At 48.4% G+C, this 22,738-nt stretch overlaps 1 protein-coding gene across 2 annotated transcripts in view; it reads left to right on the top strand.

Annotated features, from left to right (window-relative positions):
• The window catches only part of MAP1B (microtubule associated protein 1B), a 93,108-nt gene that overhangs the window by 62,512 nt on the left and 7,858 nt on the right, over window positions 1–22,738 (top strand). The window contains exons 1-4 of one of the 2 annotated variants that reach the window (XM_005221406.5): window positions 3,861–4,139; window positions 7,197–7,279; window positions 9,696–9,836; window positions 15,526–22,012. In XM_005221406.5, coding sequence (XP_005221463.2) covers window positions 9,705–9,836; window positions 15,526–22,012 — 6,619 coding nt within the window. In that variant the 5' untranslated portion in view covers window positions 3,861–4,139; window positions 7,197–7,279; window positions 9,696–9,704. Of the gene's footprint in view, window positions 1–3,860; window positions 4,140–7,196; window positions 7,280–9,695; window positions 9,837–15,525; window positions 22,013–22,738 lie in introns of those variants that run through there. The other variant, NM_001206119.3, reaches the window with a different exon arrangement.

Raw genomic sequence — 22,738 nt, 5'->3', positions numbered from 1 at the left:
GAGAATCCCCATGGACAGAGGAGCCTGGCAGGCTACAGTCCCTGGGGCCACAAAGAGTCAGACACGACTGAGCAACTAAGCACAGCACACAGCCTTGCATCTTAGAGGCAGAAGGGACTCCTGTCTCATGCATGAGGAGCATATGCAGCAGGTTTTGTTGAGAACAGGGCACTCAAACCTCCTACCTTGTTATAGCCCAGAGCTGCTGCTGCTGCTGCTAACTCACGTCAGTCGTGTCTGACTCTGTGCGACCCCATAGACGGCAGCCCATCAGGTTCCTCTGTCCCTGGGATTCTCCAGGCAAGAACACTGGAGTGGGTTGCCATTTCCTTCTCCAATGCGTGAAAGTGAAGTCCCTCAGTCGTGTCCAACTCTTTGTGACCCTGTGGATTGTAGCCTACCAGGCTCCTCCGTCCATGGGATTTTCCAGGCAAGAATACTGGAGTGAGGTGCCATTGCCTTCTCTGGTAGCCCAGAGAATTGGGTCCATAGAATTGGAACATCTTCCTCAAGGTTTAAATGTGGAAACATGAAGGAAAGCACTTCGCAAATGGTAGAATGTTAGGCAGATGTTGATCTCTGGAGTTTGCGCCCGAACGGGTTACTGCATTGCCCTTTACAAGGTGTGCTTTTTTTTTTTTTTTTTAATCTGTAGCATCTCTACATTGTGAAGAAACAACCTTCAGGTTATCTTATCACCCTCAGCTGGTGGCAATATTGGGCACTCCTGTTTTCTCTGTGGATGTTTTCCAGGAAGCCAGCAGACTTTCATCAACACCAACTCTCTTTTTTAAACTTTTTTTTTTATTATTTTAATTGGAGGCTCATTACTTTACAGTATTCTAGTGGCTTTTCATCAACACTATCTCCTAAGATTTATTTTACTTCTTTTAGCTGGAGCATAAAGTAGAGAAAAATAAAAAGTAGACATTGCCTTTCTTCCACTTTCTTCCACTTCTAAGCCTTGATAGCCAGGATTCTCATCTCTCTGGCTTGAGACCTTTTAGAAAAGGGAGTGGGGAAAGGGAAGATTACCGAGAAGAATGGGACTGGGTAGGAGAAAGCCTCAAAGGGGGAGTTTGGAAAAAGGGTGCCTGAGAACCCTGCAAAAGGAATCGGACCTGTGGTCCCTGGCACCCGTTTCCCCACAAGGTGTACTCCTGGCGTGAGCAGCTGGGACAGGATGGTGGAAATGCAAACGAAGGCTCCCCTTGTCCCCAGGAGCAGGGGTGCACACATCTTTGTGTGGTGAACACATTTGGGGTGTGAGAGCCTCGGAAGTCTGGGCAGTTTGGGTGGTTTGCTTCTCTGTTGTTGCTTTGGGCATCTAAAGGACAGAGAAACATACAACAGAAGATGGCAGAGAGCCCAAGAGAATCGTGGGGTGGAAGGACCAGCAGACTTAAGAAAAACCAAATGACAACAAAAAAGAAAACCAGTTCAGTCCAGGAAATGTAGAGAAAAACGGGAATAGACTCACATTCTGTAATAACTGAATTCTCTGTAATGTAAAAGATATCTAAGGTTCTGAAAAAGAAAGCTCCCGAGCAATGATATTTATGAAGTCTCCTGAACTCTCATTTATAATGGAATTGGAGTTCTTATTCCCTTAAAAAGACACTGAAAATCTAGAGAGGGACACGACACTCAGGAGCATATATCAGAGCAGAAACAAATGCAGAAACAAAACAAACTTATTTCCAACAGAAAAGAAAGGCCATTTCCAGGAATATCAGGGAGAAGGTGGGAGAGAACTGGGCTCCGATTGTTCAGAGGAAACAAAGAGGGGATTGGCCGGGGGCTGTGTGTGTGGGAGCCAGCGTGCCCTCCGCAGGGCTAGTGGGCAGGCGCTGGCTGGCCAGGGGCTGACCCAGGCTCCCTGTTTACTGCTCACAAACCAGAGTCTTGGCATCATGACTTGAAAACCTTTATTTTGGACGATGTGGATTGGGAAGAGAGGGAGAAGAGGATTGTGTCCAGCCTTGGCCGTGAGGCAGCACAGCGTGTGACACGGGTCCCAGGCCTGCTCTCCTGTACTGTCTGTGAGGCCATGGGCAAGTCAGGAGACCTCGAATGTTTGGTCCCTCAAGAGGGGAGCAGGGTGTCTGCTCCTATCACTTCAGTGGACAAGGCACCAGCACCCAAAGGGCAAAATGCTTGAGTCCTCCCATGGGCACCCCTGTGATAGGTAGGCATCATTTCTCATGGCCTTGCAGAAGTGCCGGTACCAGTAACCCAAGAGTCCATTCTGGTTTTTCCCAGGGCCAGGAGCTGGAGGACTTGCAGGTGGAAATGGCAGGGCTTGTGAGCCGAGGCCTCTTCTCCTCCTGTCCCCATCACTGGCCCACCTGTATCGGGGATGCAGGGCCCGTCCCCATCACTGACCCACCTGTATCAGGAAAGCAGGGCCCTCCTCGTCACCCACTCCATACTGAAAGGGTATGGAAGCAGTCTTGATTCTTCACACCCATTTCTTGGTTATGTTCGCAATTGTTCATTTTTTAGGAAAAGCCAAGTTGTCGGGATAAGGTTCTGCATTGTGAGCATTAATGGAAGTGGAAATTACATATTCATCCTCAAGACATGCAGTTGTCATGCTCTTAAAGACAGTTTGAGAGGTTTTAGCATTGCAAGTTGTTATTTTGACAAGGGCTCCCCCCCAGAGCTCCTGCAGCTCAGCCGGCACTCCATCCTTTGTGCTCGGCTGTTTCATTAAGCAGCTGCTGAGACTGTCGCTGGCGTTGCTCTGGCATCAGGGATGCTGCAGCCTCCTAGGCCGCTGTTTTGGGGCCGACATTCGAGGTGTGTGAGCGAGAAGGGCCAGCTGTGTGCAGGTGAAAGGGCTCTCGGGTTTTATGGGGCTTGGTAATGGCTGTGCCTCGATAGATGGTGCGTGTGTTTTTAAATTTAGCCATAGTCGGCCCTTTCTGAAATCAGGAGAGAGCCTGTGTGTGTGTGTGTGTGTGTGTGTATGTGTCTTTAGATGAGTATTAGTTCTGTGGAGACGAGACCCTATAAGCATCCTAAAAATTATATATCTAGAAAATGACATTTTGCTTTCAAAGATTTCAGCATCACCTGGATATAGTCAAATGCAAACCACTGAAGCAGCCCATCCTTAAAAGACATAATCAGTCAGAATCAGTAATTAAAAAAAGGCCCAACAATCGCTGAAACATACAGGCCTACTGAGCTTAAGCAGAGCCTTTGGGAGCACACAGACAAAAGTCTCATTGTGTGTGAGGGCCCTGCAGCTTCCGGGGTCCCTGGGCCTTCCTCTTTTGGTTCCAAGGTGGAGCAGACCCCTTTTTGTCGCACAACAGCCCCTCCCTGCCGCCCAGACGGAGCCTTCACAATTGCCCTGAGTTTCGTAGGGAAGCCCTCAAAGACTGTCTTATCACAGTAATAAGTGACCCCATCGGTCCATCTCCAACCCCTGCTTTTGCTTCCCCGAGACGAGGGCTGAGGAGACCTAACTATCTATCTGGGCCCCTGACGGTCCCCCTGTGAGCTGCTTCTGGAGAATGCCGGCTCTGGGGGCTGAAAGAGGCTGCCACCCTGCTGTCTCTCTTTCCTGGGAACTTCTTTTCTGAAGCAGCTGAATGAGACCTTTGCAGGCGAGGGTGGTGGCCTCTCCTTCAGAATGCCTGGCCTGTTTCCCAGGGTGAAACACTCCCCAAATATGCAACTTTGTGAGCGGCCCAGCAGCCTGAGCCCAGAGCCGCCTGCCGCCAGGAGAGCTGGCATGGGGTGGGGGTGTGGCGCGGGCCCGGGGTTCACCAGATGCCAGGAAGGCCCGGCCCCTGGTGACGTCACCGGTCGTCTGGGGTGAGAATCTGGCCAACAGTTGGCCGTGACGAGAGCTCGAAGCTTTCTCTCTCTAAATCCCCTCCTTCGTTCAAATCTGATCCTATAAAAAGGCTTTTGTTGAAGAAGCAGCCATGGCATCTTGGTGCGTGTCTGTGTCACTGCTGTCAATATTTCCAAAGATGGGCAGAAAAACCTTCCTTGGTTGAATTCCTGAGCTAACAGGCCCCCAAACTGACTTGGACCAAGTAGAGGTAAATGGCAGCTGTCACATGGCATTTGTTTTGTTTGCAAGTGATGAAGCCAAAGAGGAGAGGAGCATCTTGAGGATGGTAAGAACCTGCTTCCGGGGAGCTCAGCATCAGGTCTTCATGGCGGGAGGGGGTGGCGCTGGGCTGTGCCTAGACTTGCCCTGGGAAGGGTGTGCTCTGCAGGGTCTGGGTATTGTGTAGATCGCTTAGGAGAGAGAGGAGCTCTGCAGGGGGAGCTGCTTCTGGGTGCCTTGCTCAATCTGCTTTTATGGGCTCCTGCAGAACATAGCCATGACCACTGTCCTACCCTGGTAACATGCTTTCTGAGGCTTTGGGTACAGAAGAGTCAAAAAGTCAGATCAAGGAGATGAACACTCACTTCTCCTTAGTCTTAAGTTTTTGCCTAGTTTTATCTCCACTTAAGTGTCCCTGAAGCTCCTGAAGTCTTTGTTTCAAGGAGGCCACTGATGGAAGGACCTGGAAAAGGGAGGGGTTTTTATATTTTTCTGGTTATTTTATGATTTGTTTATTCAGTTTGATGTTCTTTTGCTTTAGCTTGAAATGCACATGCTTGTCAAAAGCAAAAACAACTAAGCCAGAAAGCCATGTCCAGAAAATTACAGACTTGAGCATTCGTGATAAACAAATGTTCTTTCCCATGGCTTAATTGAATTATTTTTCTTGAGGCTGAGTCCTTCACCTGTTCAAACTGTGTGACATTGTTTCTTCATGTTCATGCGTTTGGAGTGAAGCATCATATATTTTGCCTTAACTTTACCCTTTTTTGTGGGTGCTCTGTCTTCACCCTTTCCCCCCTTCTTTTTGCCAGTGTTCTTCTCCTAATGCTTTTTGAACGCTTACTTCTTTCAGCACATCTCTGATTTTATTCCTCTGGATTTTCCACTTGGCATTGAGTGCCAATCTCTCCCCTGGCATTCAGTGTCTGTGCCATGTCTGTTCTTCCAAACGGCGGACTTCCAGGCAGACTCAGTAGCCTGGGTGCAGGGCTTGGCTTGACCACGTCTTAGTTCTGTGACTTGGGGCTAGTTCTGTAGGCTTCATCGTCCTCAACAGTACAAGGAGATAAGCGTGGTACCTATATCACAGAGCTCGTCTGCGGACTAAATGAGTTTGTACTTGTGAAGTGCTTGAGACAGTGCCTCACACCATTATTGTTTAGTTTGGGCTTCCATTTGTAATGTGGGGTTCATTGGTAAATATTAGCTGTTAGCAACGGTAAGACCATGGAAGAGGATGGACTTGTCAGTGTGATGGTGCTAAGTATTTCAACATGTTCTGTTTCTGTTGTGCTTCTGGTACTTGATGATATAAAGCAAAAAAGCCCTAACTAAAGCTGCTGTTTTTCTTAACCTCTTTGTTGAGATTAAATTCATACACCATACAATTCACCCCTTTAAAGTGTGCTCTTCAATGGTTTTGATACACTGCATTATTTTTTAAGAATTTCTGATAAAAATATATAAAAAATATAAAATTTGTCATTTTAACCATTTCTAGACGGCATTAGTTACATTCATAGTGTTATGCAACATCATTGCTATTCCCCAAACTTTTTCATCACTCCAAAGAGACACTTGTACCCAAAAAGCAGTAACTCCACATCCCCCACCTCCTCCGCCTCTGGGAATCTCTGATTTGCTCTCTGACTGTGAATTAGCCTGTTCTAGGTAGTTCATGTAAATGGAATCATATAGTTATTTGTCCTTTAGTGAATTTCACTTGGCATGTTTTCAAGGTTCATGTTGGTTCAACAATCAGAACTTCATTCCTTTTTATGGCCGAGTTATACTCCATTGAATGGAGAGACCATAATTTGTTTGCTTATCCAGTCGTCCACTGGTGGACACTTGGGTTGGCCCCACCTTTTGGCTATCTTGAATAAGGCTGCAATGAACATCAATATACAAGTACCTTTTCAAGTTCTTATTGGATTGGCCAAAAAGTTCATTTGGGATTTCCCATAAGGTGGTACAGAAAAATCTAAACAAACTTTTTGGCCAACCTAATACTTCAATCCACCAAAAAATGGAACTGTTAGGCCATGTAGAGATTCTGTGTTAGCTTTTTGAGGAACGGTTGATGTTTTCCTGGAAAGCAGCTGCTTTTCGGTCATTCTGTCCTCTGGCGTGTCTCCCTCAGACTCCACCCCGTCTCCTCCTGCCACCAGAGTTTCGCTGTCCTCCCTCGTCTGCCCCCAGCCACGTCTCCCAGCTGGCTGGCTGAGGGACACCCTTCTGCTCCGTCCCCCACCGGCGGTGCGTGTATCAGCCACCCTGACCACACATCTGCCTGGTCCCTTTCATCTCATTGTCTGAGGAAGGACAGGCTTGTAGGAGGTCATCCGTAGGTCCCAGACCACCCCTGCTGGAAGGGGTTTCAGCCACGTGCTGTTCCTAACACCTTTCAGGTGTGGGGAGCCAGGGATGTGGAGCCAAAAGTCCTGCAAGGATTTCAGCCCTTCTTAGACAGGCTCCTTCATTCTCCCATCACCTTGGTCTCATGTTCTCCATCCACTTTGCTTTTTTTTTTGTCCACCCTGTCCCGAGGGAGAGTTGTTCTTCCATCTTTATTTGCTCACAGTTCCTGTAGTTTTCTAGGAGTGAATTAATGAATAAATACTGCAGCAGTCTATAACTCGCCTCAGACAGCCATTCTGCTTGTTGGGCTAATTGTTAGCTTGGGTTTCTGGATGTCATTCATTTCACAGTAAGGCTCCTAATTAATCTCAGCACTGTTCTCACCAGAAGAAAGGCTGATATGGAGAAACATCCCCAATTACCATGAGAAAGGGGATGTGGAGAGCCCCGTTGAGTTTTCCTGGCATCCACCCCTTGTCTCAGATGAAACCCGCCCTTCACACACAGGCAGCCTGGCGATCAAGCCTGACAACTAGAGGGTTGTGAGAGCCGGCGGAGCCTCAGACCACACAGACCCAGCTCGGGAGGAGCCTGCCGGGCCTACGCTCTTGTTTAGCAACACCCATTGTGTTTCCCAGGACAGCGGAGAATCCTGGTGCCCTGAGCGGCAATGCCTCTGCTGTCCCAGAGGCAGGCGGGGTGGTTTTAATCCGGAAAAAGCTAAAGGTCTCTTCTTTTGTCTGTGTTTCTGTGCCTGCAGGACAAAAGATCCTTCATCACCGAAGTGACGTTTTAGAAACAGTGGTCCTGATCAACCCCTCAGATGAAGCCGTCAGCACTGAGGTAAGCATGTGGATCTGTGGAGCCTCACACAGTGGACAGAGCCCCAGCTGATGAGAGGGGATGGGGCAGTTGGTGAAGAGGGACAAGGCGGGGGGAAGCAAGTGTTGGGTCCAGGGATGCGTCTGTGTCCCTGGCCAAAGGCTGGTTCTCTGCATCAGCACCACCTGAGACTGCCCCTTTCGATCAGGACAGAGTGGAGGACGCTGGCCAGACCGTAGGGTTCTGTAGAGGTGAGGGGTGTGGAATGCTGGGGATACCCAGAGGGTGTGCTGGGATGTCGCAGGCTGATTAGACGCAAGCCTTCAGGCTGATACGGCTGTGACCCAAATGTGGAGAAAAAAGGCTTCTCAGACACAAGCTTTCTCAGCACATCCTGCCCACCCCCTGGTCACGGTTGAAATGCAGGATAGCACAGCGGTCAGGAATATGGGCTCTGCCGCCAGACTGCCTGGGTTCTGCCACCCACTAGCAAGTAGCCACAGGCAAGTTATTGACCATCTCTTTGTCTCCGTTCTGCCTTTGTGAAATGGAGATGATAATAGCGCTTGCATTTAGTGATGTGTCCAGAAGTGTCGCGTGATTAGAACATGGCATGGCACTTGGCAACCAAAACATCAATGCTGGCCGTTCTTCTTGTTTTTATTACCACCATATAAAACTTTTGCCAGAGAGCATAACTGGGTATTTCAGAGCCTACTGTAAGGTCAGTAGGCTAACACCGAGAATCTTAGGTCCCCCGGCCCAGAGGAAGTGATGCATCTCCATTCCCAGGGCCTTGCCTGCAGTTCGGCACCTTTGAAGTTGAACTGCTTCTTGGATGTCAGAACAGCCGCAGACCCAGGCACCTCCACTATCCACCGCCTTTCTTCTGCCCACACTGAGCATCTCTGTGACTGTAGATTGTTTTCTTTTTTTTACATTGAGATACAGTTCACACCCATAAAATCCATCCTTTTAAAGTATGCAGTTCATTGGAGTTTAGTATAGTCATAATATTGTGGAACTGTCATCAACATCTAATTCCTGAACATATCCATCACCCCTCAAAATCCCAAGCCCATTAGCAGTCACCAGCCCCCCATAACCTCTGGTAACCATTAATCTGCTTTTTACCTCTATGGATTTTCCTGTTCTGAATATTTCAGATAATGGAATCATACGATCTGTGGCCTTTTGTGTTGGGTTTACTTAATTAACATAGTATTTTCCAGAGTCATCCACGTGTAGACTGTATCAGTACCTCCTTCCTTTTTATGACAGAATACTATTCCAGTGTATGGGTACACCACGTTTATTTATCCACGCATCAGTTGATGGACATTTGGGTTGTTTGCCCTTTTGGCTGTTGTCACATAGCCTGCTTTGATCCCATGTCATCTTCTCTGGTTGAGCAGGACCTCTTTGACAATCCATGAAGGTACAAGATTGAGGCAAATGATGCTCTCGTGGTCTCCCTGGCTATTAGAATCAGAAAGTAGATAAAACTTGGAAAAAAGCTGGAGGCTGAATGTATGTACAGGCACATCGCCTGTGAGAAATGGAGAAGGAAAAAATAAGGCATTTCTTTGCAGAGCCCAGGTTCACCTGTGGAGCAGATGGGGCTGGAATGATGACTTTGGTACATGTGCGGTTCCTTGGACTGTGGGGTTCGTGGGGACAGTGGGTCACGTCCTGTTTACTTTCCATCCCTCCCATAGTGCCTTGCATGATGCCTGCCAGTCACTTTGTGCTGAACTGAGTTGGGCTTAGAACGTATAACCTTGGTGCTTGGAGCAGTGGTTCTGCTGAAGGACAGGCTGGCTCCCTGCCATTTAAAAGAACAGAGAGTCCTTTCGTGCAAATGGTTCACAAGTCTGTTTAAAGATTCCCAATCAGGGTGGCCTTTTGTCTATGTTCAAGTTCAGTGTCAGGCACCTTCCTGATGCCAGTGGAGGCCGCTTTTGGAGCTGTGTGTCTGGTGTTCGGCTTGGCAGGAAAGGGGTCCTGGGTGGGAGGGGCTGCCTTTGGGCCTTCCTTGGAGCCCTCTGATTCCTGAGGCAGCAGTTGGGGGACCTGCCCTGTACTTGGTGAGTCAGCCTGTGAAGTGTCGTGTCTCACAGATTGCACGCTGCCAGCAGGCACAACTGTGCAACCAACGATTGCCAGCTGTGGAGACTGCTTTGAAAAGACACAGAAACCGAGGGGAGAAAGTCAGCTACTGCTACTGTCTCAGTTGTAGCCAGACTTGGAAAAGGGCATTCGTGGGCAGCTGGTGATCGCAGGCGCTGGCTCTGTCCAACACCCCGGGGCAGTGTGAAGACCGGGAAGCGAGAGATTCTTGTTGGTTAGGAACCTGAAGCGCTCCAAGGGCCAGCCCGGTCCTGCGGGTGGGAGGCCGGTGCCCAGCACAGCTCAGCGCTCCCCTGCTTTGTTTCAGGTGCGCTTAATGATCACGGATGCTGCCCGACACAAGCTGCTCGTGCTGACGGGGCAGTGCTTTGAGAACACCGGAGAGCTCATTCTCCAGTCCGGCTCTTTCTCTTTCCAGAACTTCATAGAGATTTTCACCGATCAAGAGGTAGGCTCCTGTCTGGGAGTATCCACGCTTTACAGTTGCTCGGTTATTGCTGTCGCCTTAGGCTGATCTTTGAAAGCATTCACGGGAGATAGGAGGAGGGGATGGGGTACTCCTTTGAAATAAGCAAAACCACGTGGTACAGGGTCCTGTGGCTCATCACCAGAGGAATTTAGAGCACTCATCCATATAATTAATTGGAACCATTCTGATTGCCCGATGGAGGCGGGGGTTGGAACAGTCATCATTTTACAGATGGCAGAGATGATGGAGGAACTCGGAATGACAGAGTCCACAAGAAAGCCCAGGTTGCCTGTTTTCTGAAAGAGCACTCCAAAGATCTCTTTAGGGGTAGTATTTAACTGCCTTGTTTCAGTGCATGTAACCTACTTCTCCTGGTCAAATTATTTCTGATTTCTCTTAATGCCTGGCTCCAGTATTTGAGCTTGGGCTGCTTGAGTAGCCCAAGAAAGGAGGCAGGTAGGAAAATGGGGTGCATCCATAGCACACGTCCATGCCCCAAGAGTGTTAGAGTAGCTGGACTGAAGCCTGATCATTAACACATCTAACGAGTATATCTTACTCAAGGTGATACATGATGAAGCATTGAAACTAATGGGATGATAGTATTATTTGGTCAAATCAGATCAAAGATTTTAATTTGGTTATTTCTGCTTGAGAATTTTATCTGGTTAGGAAACTTCTCTTTCCAAAATAACGCACCTCTGTCTCCCAGTTAGAGCAACAACTCAGGGCTGTCAGCATAGCCGCTTGGGGCTACCCATAGCTGATAGCAGACTGCTACAGGGAGAGGGCGAGGGACGTGCTGACAGGAGGAGTTACAGCATCTATTTAAAACCATCTTCCTGAGAACTTCCTGAGAGGGCGGCCTCTTAGTCTCGGGGGTGTTGGGAAGGGCCATCTGTCTTTCTGCATTTAATCTTCCTTGGCCCTGCAAATCAGAGAGGTCTCTGTGTACTTTCCATCACTGGCAAGAGCTGTAAATAAACTGCCCAGCTTCATTAGGCTCACCTGGAGGCTTTTTGTAAAAAGACTGGTGCGATGACATCACTGTGTTTCTCCGCTCACTGGGTCGGAATAAAAAGGAACTTTTACTTGGCATTTGAAGCTCCGGCTTTCAGAAGCTGTGATGTCATCTGGGTCCCAAGGCAGATAGCCCAGGCTCTCCCCACGGCAAGGCAGGGCCCCGGGCACCTGCAGAGCTGGTCCCACTGTTCCCACCTCACAAGGGAGGCCTGCGCCCTGTGTCTCTGCAGAGCTGTCCTCTGGCTTCCTCCAGGGCTGCTGGAGTTCAGGCTGCATGTCTTGATTGTCTTGTATCTGTGGCGTCCACACCTAGGAAAGGCGTGGCACAACCTTGTTCGTGGCATTGAGAAGCCCACGGCAGGGCACTGTCTCCCTCTGCCCACTGCCCTGAGATGGGTGGGTGAGCACCGCAACGTCAGAATCTTTCGCAGGGTTGTGTCCCCAGGTTCACACTGTGGATTTGTCTGGTAGCTGAGAGGTCACACAGGCCATCAGCACCTTGGCAAGAGAGAGGGCTGCCGGGGCCTGGAGCCAGCCCCGGGGCCCAGTGCCATGTGCAGGCGGGCCGTTGACTGGCTTCCCCATGTTGGGTTCAGGCCGGCACCCTCAGCTTATTTATGTGCACGTGGGTGCCGCTCCTGCATTCCTGTTTCAGGTCAGTTTCTACCCCTGTGTCATGGGTTTGTCTTTTTTGGCAGTAAAATAGAATTGGGGACATATGTAAAGGAAAGGGTTTGTCACTGCTGGAATTTTAAATCCGGAGGCATCACAACCCACCCATCCGGACCCCAAATGTCTTTAAATAAGGCACAGTGTCGTGAACATTGCTGCTTAACACGCATGAAAAGATCTCTAGGATTTTCCCTTACAGACTAGGTCAGTGGTATCGGGGTGCTGCGGGAAGACAGGGAAAGGGGAATACATTGGGTTAAATTTACTTTCTTCCCCTTGTTCCAACCAAAGCACCTGGGCCTTTATCTTTTTTTGCATTTTGGACTTTGGAGGAAGGATGCCATAGCCAAAGTGGATTGGAAACCATGGGACTAGGCCAATGGTTAGCAGCTTTTTAGAGCTCTGATCCTTATTGTTGCCTTGGGAAAAGGTTTTGAGGCCAGAATGACTCAATAACTAATGGATCTTAAAGGCCATTTGGTGTCTACTTTTGTTCCTTTTACTTAGTCCTTGAAACATACCAGTCACTCCAGAGAAACCAGAAACATAATTTGGCAAAAACAAAAATGACACATTAAAAAAAAAAAAGAAAACAAGAATAGCTAAAAATAAATGGGCTGAATAACAGAATTATCGGTACATTTTAAGCTTCAGCTTTGCAGAGTTTTAGTCATTGGAGATCAACTACAAAACCAGAACCTACAGATAGAACAGTCATCTGGCTAATCCATCCCTTCCTGCAAACTGAGGATGGTGAAGTCACCATCTCCTGGGGACATTTTTCAGTCTCTCTGTTGGAAAGTTTTTCCTTATATGTCTCATCCTATCTTCAAGGAAGGAATGTGATCCCTTTTCCACCTGACAGTGTCTTAGATTTTAGACACCCTTTACTGCCAATTTTTTCACCCTCCAGATTTATCATTCTCAGTTCTCCTCAGTGTTCTTCATAAAACAAGATATTAAAAGTTCCTTATATTCTCTCATCACTGTCCAGTGGTAGGAAGGAGGCCCAGGGGTGGAGATGGGTGAAATTCAGGAGCTCAGTCTTGGCACTGTTACCAGACAATTACATACAGGGGTCCAGAGCTTGGGGAATGAAGAGTGGGCTGGAGATGTTAATGTGGAAGCCATCAGCACATTAGAAACAGATGACATAATCTAAAGGGAGAAATGTGTGAGCAGAGAAAGGGGCCCAGGTCTAGCATTTAGAGGCTGAGGCCAAAGAGAAGGAACCAGCAATTTTAGTTTGTTTTTGTCCAGTTTCTCTAAAACGTTATGACTCACACTGGATACCAAACTCTGCGGATTGTGAGAGTTAGTGACTTCTATAGTTTTCAATACAATCTTCAGTAAGTCTAAAAGTAACTTTTGACCATCACCATCCACAATTAAATGTCAATGAAGAAGGGAGGCTCTGAGGAGCTCTGTAATTAACATAATTTTTTTTTGGGGGGGAGCTCCCTTTAAGAAAAAGAAGAAAATTATTGATACACAATTAAGTACAGGACTTTGGGAGGGGACCAGACCACTGAGGAGACTTGAAATTTAAGCTGCTTTAAGCCTTATGATAAAGGCACTTCACTATCAACTAAAATCCCTGAGTATTTTCTATGGATATTGTTGATACGCCCCCCTGTCCCAATCCTGTTTTCCCAGCTGGTTTATTGGACTTTACATTTATCCCTTAGAATGCCTCCATTAAGAGTTGACTTAGCCATCATCATTCCAAAGTCAAGAGCTTTTCTAAATGTCTTAATTCTGCCATCCCACATTTCCAAGGCCTCCTGTTTTCATGCTATCCACAGATCTGATAAGCCTGCCTCCACCATTCAAGTCAGTACCAACAGGACATAAATGAGCCCACCACAGACCCCTTTCCAGGTTGATGCAAACCAGCAGCTATAAGTTCAGCTATTGTCACAATGTTCAGAGATCCTTTGAAACATCTTGCTAAATCCCAGAGATATGCTGTCTGCTGTATTTCCTCATTAGCCAAGCACATAACCTAATCAAAAGGAAATGTAGTTAGTAGGGTATGGCTTAGAAATTGCACTCTTATTTCATTAATATTATCTGCATAGTCACTTATTTCCTGTATCTTCCTTCCTCTTCCAGTATGCCTGCACTTAATTAGAAAAGGCAGTTAACAAAAAAGACTATCTTTACTCTGAGCAGTATTTCTTCCAGTCCTGTCTCCCATCCATTTTTGTAAGAACAAGGTTGGGGGGTAGCAACCAATGTTCTTGAGAAGTACTCTTGGGTTGTGGTCACTTCCCAAATGTCCACTTCAGGAGGACAGCATGTACTGAATTGGCCAAGTTCAGCACAGTTCAGCAAGCATCTATTGAACCTGATGGTATACTGGGGAAACAAAGATAAAGAGATACAGAGAGAGAGATGATGTGTTTTCTCCTGTTCAGGAACTTCTGGTATAATGGGCTCTACTAGCTGCCATTTACTATGATGATGATTGCCAAATCCTTTCAGAGAAAGCCTCAGTTTCCAAGTCTAAGACATAGTCACAGGTTTCCTTGTCACTTCACATGTTGTCGGCTCTTCTTCGTTGCTCTCATCTGTTCCTTGGTTGAACGGGCACTTGTGACACCCAGTCTTTGTCCCGAGGGCCCCCTCTCTCCAGCGTGCATGCTGACACAGGTCTGGAAGTCAGCTCTGGGGGCTGGTCCAAGGCCATAGTACTTACTTCTCCTCCTCCTCCTGGACCCTCTCCGTCTCCTTGACGGGCTAGGTTCTTATCCTGTGCATAGTGCGCTGTTGCTTCTCCAAAGGAAGTGGATTTTCTATCTCTGGGCACTGCTGACTTTCTTTTGTGCTTTCTCTTGTACATCATAGTTTTACATTCACCAGCCTCTTGGCTGTTTTTTAAGGCCCTTGACTTCCTAAGAATTCTGTGCAGCCTTGTTTTCTTTGGGAGTCATTTCCTTTGTTTCATAGAAGCTCTCTGGGTAGAGGTGAAGAGCCAAAGGGTACAGAGGTATTCCTTAAATCCTTTAACCTTCTGCTTGAGCTTGGTGATTACCTGCTTCACATAAAAAGAGTCAGTGACTGAATACCACCTGTACACAGCTGGATCATATCCTTACCTGCCGCACCTCTTAGCCGAATTTGATTTTAGCCACTCAGGCCCGGCTTGCCCTGAAAAGAATAGGAGTTAGAATGGAGCAGAACATCCCACCTTGGATTCAAACGGGAGCAAATGGGGGACAAATCTGGCTACTTGCTCATGTAATACCCAACTGCTCTAACCATCATGGTTTCAGAGTATCTGTATTTGCAGAAAGTCTGCTGGATGAACCACTCATGCTTTACACAGTGTGAACTGATGCCAGAACCAGTAGTTTTTTGTATTAATGTGTGGTCTATAACTTCCTATCTCCAAGGTGCGAAAAGAAGCCACTAAACTTTTTTCTTCTCTACCTACCAAATTCTAAATATAGATACCATGTGCACTATATCTAAATTCTTTTAATGTGTCATCAGTCCTTTTAGCCAGGCCCAGTGGAATATAAGAAACATTTTATATCAGTGGTGAAATGACTCACCTAACTTTCTCCTGTGATAGTTTTTTACTTTTTAAAGGGCATTTTTGCATGGCAAGTACCCAGGGGTGCTGTGCAAAGTGTTTCATAACCACATAGGCACTGATCATCCAGACAGTCACTGGCCTTAGAAGTGGAGCAGAATTCTGAAGATCCCCTGAGGGGCAAGAACAGATGGTGGCGAGGTCTGAGGTGGTGGAGGGGGCAGGGAGAAGGCAGAAGGGAATGGAAGGAGCGGTCAGGACAGAGGCTGTTAGCTTACCAGTATGGAAATATTTACCTACCAACACCTGACATTTGCCCTGTGTGCATCCAATGGTCCTGTAATACCTAGTAATAGATGGAGGGGCTGGATCAGTGATGACAGTCACTTAAACCTTTTCTTTTTTTCTTATGATTTGTTTTTTAAATCCCAGATTGGGGAATTACTGAGTACCACCCATCCTGCCAACAAAGCCAGCTTAACCCTTTTCTGTCCCGAAGAAGGGGACTGGAAAAACTCCAATCTTGACAGACACAATCTCCAAGACTTCATCAATATTAAACTCAACTCAGCATCTATATTGCCAGAAATGGAAGGACTTTCTGAATTTACCGAATATCTCTCGGAATCTGTGGAAGTCCCGTCTCCCTTTGACATCCTAGAACCCCCCACATCAGGTGGATTTCTAAAGCTCTCCAAGCCCTGCTGTTACATTTTTCCAGGAGGGAGGGGCGACTCTGCACTGTTTGCAGTGAATGGATTCAATATGCTCATCAACGGAGGCTCAGAAAGAAAATCCTGCTTTTGGAAGCTCATCCGACACTTGGACCGAGTGGACTCCATCCTGCTCACCCACATTGGGGATGACAATTTGCCTGGAATAAACAGCATGCTCCAACGGAAAATCGCAGAGCTCGAGGAGGAACAGTCCCAGGGCTCCACCACCAATAGTGACTGGATGAAAAACCTCATCTCTCCCGACTTAGGAGTTGTATTTCTCAATGTACCTGAAAATCTGAAAAATCCAGAGCCAAACATCAAGATGAAGAGAAGCATAGAAGAAGCCTGCTTCACTCTCCAGTACCTAAACAAACTGTCCATGAAGCCAGAACCTCTGTTCAGAAGCGTAGGCAATACCATCGATCCTGTCATTCTTTTCCAAAAAATGGGAGTTGGTAAACTGGAGATGTATGTGCTTAACCCAGTCAAGAGCAGCAAGGAGATGCAGTATTTCATGCAGCAGTGGACTGGCACCAACAAAGACAAGGCTGAACTAATCCTGCCTAATGGTCAAGAAATAGACATCCCAATTTCCTACTTAACATCAGTCTCATCTTTGATCGTGTGGCATCCAGCAAACCCTGCAGAAAAGATCATCCGAGTTCTCTTTCCTGGCAACAGTACCCAATACAATATCCTGGAAGGACTGGAAAAGCTCAAACATTTGGACTTCCTGAAACAGCCGCTGGCCACCCAGAAGGACCTCACGGGCCAGGTGGCCACCCCTGCCGTGAAACAAGTAAAACTGAAACAGAGGGCTGACAGCCGTGAGAGTTTGAAACCAGCCGCAAAACCACTCCCCAGCAAAACCGTACGAAAGGAGTCAAAAGAAGAAACCCCTGAAGTCACAAAAGGGCTGGAAAAGGCACCCAAAGTTGAAAGCAAAGAAAAGGTGACGGTGAAAAAAGACAAACCTGTGAAAACCGAGACCAAACCTCCAGTGACAGAAAAGGAGACGCCCAGCAAAGAAGAGCTGCCCCCGGCCAAAGCTGAGGGCGCCGAGAAGCAGGGCACAGATGTCAAACCCAAAGTCGCCAAGGAGAAGACGGTGAAGAAGGAGACAAAGCCAAAAGCCGAAGAGAAGAAAGAGGAGAAGGAAAAGGAAAAGCCAAAGAAAGAAGTGGCTAAGAAGGAGGACAAAACACCTGTCAAGAAGGAGGAAAAACCAAAAAAGGAAGAGGTGAAAAAGGAAGTCAAAAAAGAAATCAAGAAAGAAGAGAAAAAAGAAATCAAAAAAGAGGTTAAGAAAGAAACCCCACTCAAGGAAGCCAAGAAGGAAGTGAAGAAGGAGGAAAAGAAGGAAATTAAAAAGGAGGAAAAGGAGCCCAAAAAAGAAATTAAGAAACTTCCTAAAGACACAAAGAAATCACCTACTCCAGTAGCTGAAGCAAAAAAACCGGCTGCATTAAAACCAAAAGTACCCAAGAAGGAAGAGCCTGTCAAGAAAGAGGCAGTGGCTGCTGGGAAGCCAAAGGAGAAGGGGAAGATTAAAGTGGTCAAGAAGGAAGGCAAGACTGCAGAGGCTGCGGCCGCAGCCCTTGGCACCGTGGCTGCCGCAGCAGCTGTGGCTGGGTTAGCAACCACCGGCCCCGCCAAAGAACTTGAGGCCGAGAGGTCCCTCATGTCCTCCCCCGAGGATCTGACCAAGGACTTTGAGGAGCTGAAGGCTGAAGAGGTCGACGTCGCGAAAGACATCAAGCCTCAGCTGGAGCTGATCGAAGATGAAGAGAAACTGAAGCAAACTGAGCCCGTCGAAGCCTATGTCATCCAGAAAGAGACCGAAGTCATCAAAGGCCCCGCCGAGTCCCCTGATGAGGGAATCACCACCACTGAAGGGGAGGGGGAGTGTGAGCAGACCCCCGAGGAGCTGGAGCCCGTTGAGAAGCAGGGGGTGGAGGACACCGAAAAATTTGAAGACGAGGGTGCAGGTTTCGAGGAGTCCTCTGAGACCGGAGATTATGAAGAGAAGGCAGAAACTGAAGAGGCGGAGGAACCGGAAGAGGACGCAGAGGACCACGTGCGTGTGAGCACCTCCAAGCACAGCCTGGCGGAGGAGGAGGAGAGTGCTAAGGCTGAGGCGGATGCGCACGTCAAGGAGAAGAGGGAGTCTGTGGCCAGTGGTGACGACCGAGCCGAAGAAGACATGGACGAGGCCCTGGAGAAGGGAGAGGCCGAGCAGTCTGAGGAGGAGGCGGAAGAGGAGGACAGAGCCGAGGACGCCAGGGAGGAAGACTACGAGCCCGAAAAGGCGGAAGCAGAAGACTACGTGAGGGCTGTGGTGGACAAGGCTGCCGAGGCCCAGTACGGGTTCCTCACCATGGCCCCCAAGCCTGTGGGAGCCCAGTCTCCCGTCCAAGAACCTGCCTCTTCCATTCACGACGAGACTTTACCTGGAGGCTCGGAGAGTGAGGCCACTGCCTCTGACGAGGAGAATCGGGAAGACCAGCCTGAAGAATTCACGGCCACCTCCGGCTACACCCAGTCTACCATTGAGATATCCAGCGAGCCCACCCCCATGGATGAGATGTCTACTCCCCGAGACGTGATGAGTGACGAGACCAACAATGAAGAGACCGAGTCCCCGTCTCAAGAATTTGTAAACATCACCAAATACGAGTCTTCACTGTATTCTCAGGAATATGCCAAACCTGCTGTGACATCTCTCAACGGACTTTCTGATGGGTCAAAAACAGATGCCACTGATGGGAGGGACTACAATGCTTCAGCCTCCACCATCTCACCACCTTCCTCCATGGAGGAAGACAAATTCAGCAGATCTGCTCTACGTGAGGCCTACTACTCTGAAGAGAAAGATGTGAGAGCTGGTGCCACGCTGGAGATCAAAGATACCGTCTCACCAGTTTTGGATGAAAAACTCAGTCCACCCAAGAGCCCATCCCTGAGTCCATCTCCGCCATCACCCATAGAAAAGACCCCCCTGGGTGAACGTAGCGTGAACTTTTCCCTGACACCCAATGAGATTAAAGTCTCAGCAGAAGCAGAAGTTGTCCCAGTGTCTCCTGAGGTGACCCAAGAAGTAGTGGAAGAACACTGTGCCAGTCCTGAGGATAAGACCCTGGAAGTGGTGTCTCCATCTCAGTCTGTGACTGGCAGTGCTGGCCACACACCATACTACCAATCTCCAACTGAAGAGAAATCTAGTCATCTTCCCACAGAGGTCATTGAAAAACCAGCAGCAGTCCCGGTGAGCTTTGAATTCAGTGATGCCAAAGATGAAAGTGAAAGGGCTTCCATAAGCCCCATGGATGAACCTGTGCCTGACTCAGAATCTCCTATTGAAAAAGTTTTGTCTCCATTACGGAGCCCTCCCCTAATTGGATCCGAGTCTGCATATGAAAGTTTCCTAAGTGCAGATGACAAGGCTCCTGGCAGAGGTACCGAAAGCCCCTTTGAAGGAAAGGATGAAAAAGAAGCCTCTCCAGACCAAATAAGTCCAGTTTCTGACATGACTTCCACTGGTCTTTTCCAAGACAAACAGGAAGGGAAAAGCACAGATTTTATACCAATAAAGGAAGACTTTGGTCAAGAAAAGAAAACTGATGATGTTGAAGACATGAGTTCTCAAGCAGGACTGACCTTAGATGAAAGGAAGTTAGGAGGAGATGTTTCTCCTACACAAATAGATGTCAGTCAGTTTGGATCTCTTAAAGAAGACACTAAGATGTCCATTTCTGAAGGCACCGTCTCAGACAAGTCAGCTACCCCTGTCGATGAGGGGGTAGTTGAAGACACATACTCTCATATGGAGGGGGTGGCCTCCGTCTCCACAGCTTCTGTGGCTACCAGCTCATTCCCAGAGCCAACGACAGACGACGTGTCTCCCTCACTGCACGCTGAGGTTGGATCCCCACACTCCACTGAAGTAGATGACTCTCTCTCCGTGTCTGTTGTGCAAACGCCTACCACTTTCCAGGAAACAGAAATGTCTCCATCAAAAGAAGAATGCCCACGACCAATGTCAATTTCTCCACCAGACTTCTCCCCTAAAACAGCCAAGTCTCAGACTCCAGTTCAAGATCACAGATCAGAACAATCCTCAATGTCTATTGAATTTGGCCAGGAGTCCCCTGAGCACTCCCTTGCTATGGACTTCAGTCGTCAGTCTCCCGATCACCCTACAGTGGGTGCAGGCATGCTTCATATCACTGAAAACGGGCCCACTGAGGTGGACTACAGTCCTTCTGACATGCAGGACTCTAGTTTATCCCATAAGATCCCACCAACAGAGGAGCCGTCCTACACCCAAGATAATGATCTCTCTGAGCTCATCTCGGTGTCTCAGGTGGAGGCTTCCCCATCCACCTCTTCTGCTCACACTCCTTCTCAGATAGCATCTCCTCTCCAAGAAGATACTCTGTCTGATGCTGTTCCTCCCAGAGACATATCCTTATATGCCTCACTCACCTCTGAAAAAGTGCAAAGTCTGGATGCTGAGAAGCTCTCTCCTAAATCTGATATCTCTCCACTCACCCCAAGAGAATCCTCTCCTTTGTATTCCCCTAGTCTTTCAGATTCTACCTCTGCAGTCAAAGACAGCACAGCAGCGTGCCACACTGCCTCTCCCCCACCGATGGATGCAGCGTCCGCAGAGCCCTATGGCTTCCGTGCCTCCATGTTATTTGATACGATGCCGCACCATCTAGCCTTGAATAGAGATTTGACCACACCTGGCATGGAGGAGGATACTGGAGGAAAGACACCTGGAGACTTCAGCTACGCCTATGAGAAGCCTGAGACAACGACCAGGTCCCCAGATGAAGAAGGTTACGACTATGAGGCTTATGAGAAAACCACCCGGACCCCAGATGTGAGTGGCTATTACTATGAGAAGACTGAGAGCGTCACCAAATCCCCATGTGACAGCAGCTACTCCTATGAGACGATGGAGAAGACCAGCAAGAGTCCTGAAGATGGTGGCTATGCCTATGAGATTACTGAAAAGACCACCCAGAGCCCGGAAGAGTCTGGGTACGCGTATGAGATAAGTGAGAAGACCATAAGGACCCCTGAAGTGAGTGCCTACAGCTACGAAAAGGCTGAGCGGTCTCGAAGGCTCCTGGATGACATCAGCAATGGCTATGACGATTCTGAAGAGGGCGGCCACACACTTGGGGATTCCAGCTACTCTTATGAGACCACTGAGAAAACTGCCGGTTTCCCTGAGTCTGAAAGTTACTCCTACGAGACATCAACAACAACCACTCGATCCCCAGATGCCTCCGCATACTGTTATGAGACCCCAGAGAAAATCACTCGAGCCCCCCAGGTATCTTCATATGCCTATGAGACTTCAGACCAGTGCTACACGGCAGAAAAGAAGTCCCCCTCCGAGGCTCGCCAGGATGTGGACTTATGCCTTGTGTCCTCCTGCGAATACAAGCATCCCAAGACGGAGCTCTCACCCTCCTTCATTAATCCCAATCCTCTCGAGTGGTTTGCCAGTGAAGAGCCAACTGAAGAATCGGAAAAGCCCCTCACCCAGTCAGGAGGAGCCCCGCCGCCCCCTGGAGGGAAGCCCCAGGGCCGACAATGTGATGAAACTCCTCCCACCTCAGTCAGCGAGTCCGCCCCGTCCCAGACTGACTCTGATGTCCCTCCAGAAACTGAAGAGTGCCCCTCCATCACAGCTGATGCCAACATTGACTCTGAAGATGAGTCGGAAACCATCCCCACAGATAAAACCGTCACCTACAAACACATGGATCCACCTCCGGCCCCCATGCAGGACCGTAGCCCTTCTCCACGCCACCCTGATGTGTCCATGATGGACCCGGAGGCCTTGGCCATCGAGCAGAACCTGGGCAAAGCTCTGAAGAAAGACCTGAAAGAGAAGACCAAGACCAAAAAGCCTGGTACCAAGACCAAGTCGTCCTCACCTGTCAAGAAGGGTGATGGGAAGTCCAAGCCCTCTGCGGCTTCACCCAAGCCAGGGGCCTTGAAGGAATCCTCGGATAAGGTGTCCAAAGTGGCTTCTCCTAAGAAGAAAGAATCTGTGGAAAAAGCAACCAAAACTACCACCACTCCTGAGGTCAAAGCTGCACGTGGGGAAGAGAAAGACAAGGAGACCAAGAATGCCGCCAATGCCTCCACATCCAAATCGGTGAAGACGGCAACTGCAGGTAGGTGGGAGGTGCTGGCATCCTGGAACAGGACACTGCAATTCTACTTTTAGCTACAGCCTCTGCCTTTCCCCCTGACTTTGTACTGGGGAGGTGAGAGAGCACAGCTTAGTGCCCTTCCTTCCTTTCACCATTTTCTTTTGCCACAAGGTAGGGAGCCCCACCCAGTGTAGCCCATAGGCCTTGCAGGGAGCTCAGCATATAGCCCAGGGCAGCTCTGATTTCCCAGATGCGGCCCCTGGGTTTGCTCCCTTTTGCAAAACTGCAGCCTTGTCTGAATCTTCAGAACCAAAGATGTGTGTTTCAGGCTCCTCGGGAAGATTCTGTTGACACTGGCTTCAACCATGCTGGCCCCAGAATCAAGCTGAGGTGCCATGAGCCAGGAGCTCCCGCAGGCCTAGGGAGAACTAGAGTTCCAAGGCAAGCCTGGAATAAACATCATAGGTCCAAGGTTTAGGTTCCATTTTTAAAAGTAAAAATATTTTAATTAAAATGATAACATTTTTTAAATTAAAAAAATCACCTGGCTGGAGATGCATCTTCATTCAAGGCAGTGCTCTGGTTAATCAACCAGTGAGGTCAGCTGACCACTGGGTACCCAGTACAGATTGAGAAAAGAGCATCCAAGACTCTACTTATTCCATTCTGACCACACTGCCTCACTAATACAGACTCAACATCTTGTTTTAGGTCGAAATTCAGCTTGGCAAGAGCAAGCATCCCTGA

This window comes from Bos taurus, chromosome 20 (genome assembly GCF_002263795.3).
Source record: "Bos taurus isolate L1 Dominette 01449 registration number 42190680 breed Hereford chromosome 20, ARS-UCD2.0, whole genome shotgun sequence".
NCBI lineage: Eukaryota > Metazoa > Chordata > Mammalia > Artiodactyla > Bovidae > Bos > Bos taurus.
The sequence above is the reverse complement of the archived record's forward strand: the minus strand, read 5'-3'. Positions and strand labels throughout refer to the sequence as shown.